The sequence below is a fragment of the Alligator sinensis genome, unplaced genomic scaffold (genome assembly GCF_000455745.1).
Source record: "Alligator sinensis unplaced genomic scaffold, ASM45574v1 scaffold512_1, whole genome shotgun sequence".
In the NCBI taxonomy this organism is placed as follows: Eukaryota; Metazoa; Chordata; order Crocodylia; family Alligatoridae; genus Alligator; species Alligator sinensis.
Window position 1 is genome coordinate 2,192,943 of NW_005842063.1, and position 3,386 is coordinate 2,196,328.

General features: G+C 58.2%; 1 protein-coding gene across 1 annotated transcript in view; it reads right to left on the reverse strand.

The window, feature by feature from the left end:
• HSPB7 (heat shock protein family B (small) member 7) overlaps window positions 1–3,228 on the reverse strand; it is a 6,091-nt gene extending 2,863 nt beyond the window's left edge. Inside the window, exons 1-2 of the mRNA XM_006023205.3 lie at window positions 2,836–3,228; window positions 265–398 (exon numbers count right to left, since the gene is read on the reverse strand). Of these exons, the coding sequence (XP_006023267.1) occupies window positions 265–398; window positions 2,836–3,007 (306 nt within the window). The 5' untranslated portion in view covers window positions 3,008–3,228. The remainder of the gene's footprint in view (window positions 1–264; window positions 399–2,835) is intronic.
• Between the last annotated feature and the right edge of the window lie 158 nt (window positions 3,229–3,386).

Genomic DNA, 3,386 nt, shown 5'->3' on the forward strand with positions numbered 1-3,386 from the left:
CCCCCCAGATTGGATCCCAGTCCATGAACTGGTCCCAGTGCTCTTCAGCATCAGCACACCAGCTATGGGCAGATGAAGACCGCGTCCTATGTGACACGGGAACCTGGGGCACCGTCCTGCTTTGAGCAGATCACAAAGCCAACAGGAAGCTACAAAAACATCCAAATTAAAAAAAGGGGGGGCTTCTGGCTTTGGGGGGCCCTGCGATTCTTCCTGATGTTGCTGCTTTGTGTAAGCAGCAGGTGTCTGGGCTTGGCTAGTCACCTTCTCCGCGTGGACCTCGATCTGGTTGTTGGACGTGGTGACGATGATGTCCTCGGGGGAGAAGTCGCTGACGTCCACGGCAAACTGGTAGGTGTCTCCCAGCGTCTTAATGTTCCCCGCGTTGCCTGGACGGGCTGCAGGGAGGGGGAAGAACAGCGTGAATCCTTCGGACTCCTTTACAAGGGCTTCCCCCACTACCCTGCGTGGATTTTGGAGCAACGCGGGCACCCAGCTCTTTACCTAGACCTGCCTTATGTGCAGCCCTGGGGATCAGGAGAGGGGCACGGAAAACTGGACTGGGTTCACATGCTTGGCGGAAGCAAATGAGCAGGGTTATATAGTCCTCTCCCCATTAGATGTGAGGTATGATCCAGCACCCTTTGAGGGCAGTGGAGGTCTTTCTACTGATTTCAAGGGACTTTCCAGCAATGTCTTTGCTGCAGGACCTCTCTTGTCTGGTCAGGAGCAAAGAAATCCCAGAGAGGAGATAGGTTGCGCCCTGGAACGGGGTCTGGCTGGAGTGTTTCAGGGTTTGAAACCTTGCCAGTGGAACTGGAGATGTGGCTAGGTAGGTCTGTCCCTGGCAGACCTACCAGGGGAGACCCGTTTGCAAATGGGCACATGCCAACGGAGCCCCATCCACAGCGCTCTGTGCTGCTGCGCCTGTGCTTCGTGCACCAGGTCAGTGGGGCTGGAGATGCGAAGCATGTGTCCACCCCAGGCCTCTCACGGCCCACCTGCATTTGCAGGGAACAGGTCAGTGCTGGGACTTAACTGCTACAGTCAACCAGCCCGATGGACGGGCCTCTGAGGCCAGTATCCCATCCCAGTAACCCTTCCTCAAGTTTCTTCCTAAATTGCTTATGGCCCTGATGCCTGAGGTTTTTTTCCCTGTAGTCAGAGATGCTTTTATTACCATCGATCACCCTCCGTTGAATCCTATGGTGCTGTTGATCTTAATGGCAACCCAGCTTCCTGGGGTGGGGTTTGCTGTGCTTTGTGGACAGAAGCATTTCCTTTGCTCGGCTGCCACTTGCTTGCCTTTTCTTATCATCACCAGTATCATCTGAGGGCAGATGCTGGTGGATTTGCCCCTTGATTTTACAGGGGAGGTTGTAAAGTCACATAAGGCAACCGGCTTTTTCTTTCTTTCTTTCCTTCCTGTTTTTCACCAGCCTCAGCACTGCCCGGGTCTAGCCTGGTCCTGCCCTTTCCAAGGAGCCTTCAGTGTCCTGCAGCCCCGCTGCGATGTGTGGGAACGCGGCTCCTGACCCTGCCCTCGCTTTCTGCCGGTCCCCTTCCAGGATAACTCTCCGGGAAGGCAGGGCTTTGCACAGCTACAAGCGCCGGCAGGATCAGGTCTTATCTGCTCTGCTTTGTGCGTTGAATTCCAGGTTCAGCCCTGTGACAAAGCTGCGGCTCTCGGCTCGGCTTTTCCTCCTTTTCCAGGCAACAGTGTCATTTCTCTGTGCCTGGAACGGACCGCTACAAAGCGGAGGCAGCCCCAAGCTGTGATGCATGTACAGATCCTGCTGGGTTGCTATCATTAGCTGGCGTCCTGGCGCGCTTGTGGCTTCAGCCAAGGAAGAGCCACGCTCGCTGACGTGGAGCCTTTCCTCGTTCAAGGTGACAATGTGCTGCAAGCTGGCTCCCCGGGGAACTGAACCCCTCCCTGCTTGCAAACCACCCCTAAAGACACGCTCATTTTCAGTGGGTGGCCCCCAAATCACCTGCCCAGGGGGTTACAGAGAAAACCTGCAGCGTGCATCTTGTGAATCCTTCTCCCCCATGCAATCACCCAGCGCTGCCTCCAAGGTCTCACAGGTATCTCCCACAGTACGGCTGCAGGGCTGAGGCCCTCGCCCCCCAGAAATCCCCTCTCACCGACTACAGCGCAGGATGGCATTTCCGGGGTGTAAAGTAGATACGAGTCACTTCCCTGAGAGACCCATAGGTGCCCAGTGGCTCACTCCCACCCTCCCGCCTGCCAGCTGGTCCGAAGTATTTTGGGAGCCAGGAACGAAGAAGGAACCTCCCTCGTCTTGGGATGTTTTGAGCCCCCAAATCTCCTGCTGGAAGCTGTAATGGGGGCTCCCAAGCCGACCCCTTGCTCCCGCTGGGAGAAGCTGGGACGGTGGCAGATGTGCCTTCCTGCAGCTCTGCCAGCTGTGGAGCCAGCTGGGAGGAGGTGGAACCGGAGCGGAAGGGAACGGCCCCATAGCCAGCACCCTCCTGCTCCTCCTTTGGGTGCCAGGGGAATAGCACAGCTATGAGCTGCCCCAGGGCTGTCCCACCGGGGCAGCCTGCAAGGGTTATATTGCAGCCCCCAGCCCCTGAGAGGCTGGACAGGCCTGAGCTGCCCCCAGCATCTGATGCCACGTCCCCAGGTGGCCTGGTCCGACCTGCACCCGGGAGCGGTTTGGAGGTAAGCAATGTTGCCCCTGTTGCTGCCCCCAGCTCTGCCCTACACCCCATCCCTCATCCCCTGTCTCTTCATCTCTTGCCCCAGGAACAGGGAGCAGGGATGGGTCTCGCCACACCCCCGGCCGGAGCCCGGAGACACCGACTTGCCTGCGAAGCCCAGAGGCTCCGTGCGCGGCCTCATGAACTTCCCGAAGTCATCGGCGAATATCCCGCGGGCTTTCTCCATGCGCTGCTGCTGGAAGGGGACCGGGGAGGCCGAGGATGAGCTGTGGTGGAAGTGCCGCTGGGAGTGGAAGGCAGAGGAGGACTTCACGCTCATCCACCCCGGGGCACGTTGCCGGGAGAGAGGGGGAACAAAGAAATACAAATAAACCCAACCAGGCAACCAACTGGGGTGGGAGGAGTGGAAACAGAGCCTCTTCCCTCCTCCTGCAGGAGAATGGGAATCAGAGCCGGGTCCAGGGGGGCACTGGCACGGCCCTCTTTATAGCCGGCTGGGTGGATGAGGACAGCACGGCTCAGAGGCAGCTGTTGGGCTTATAAAGCCCCCTTTAGCCTCTGGGCTGCCTTCCAGCCCTCTTGTAAAACAGCCTAAATTTAGCTGCTTGTGCATCCTTCAGACGGGTGGAAATTTTCCCCCGTCCCCCTGCCAGGGCGCCAACAACCGGTGGTAGGAGGAATCTGATCTCATCCCCGGC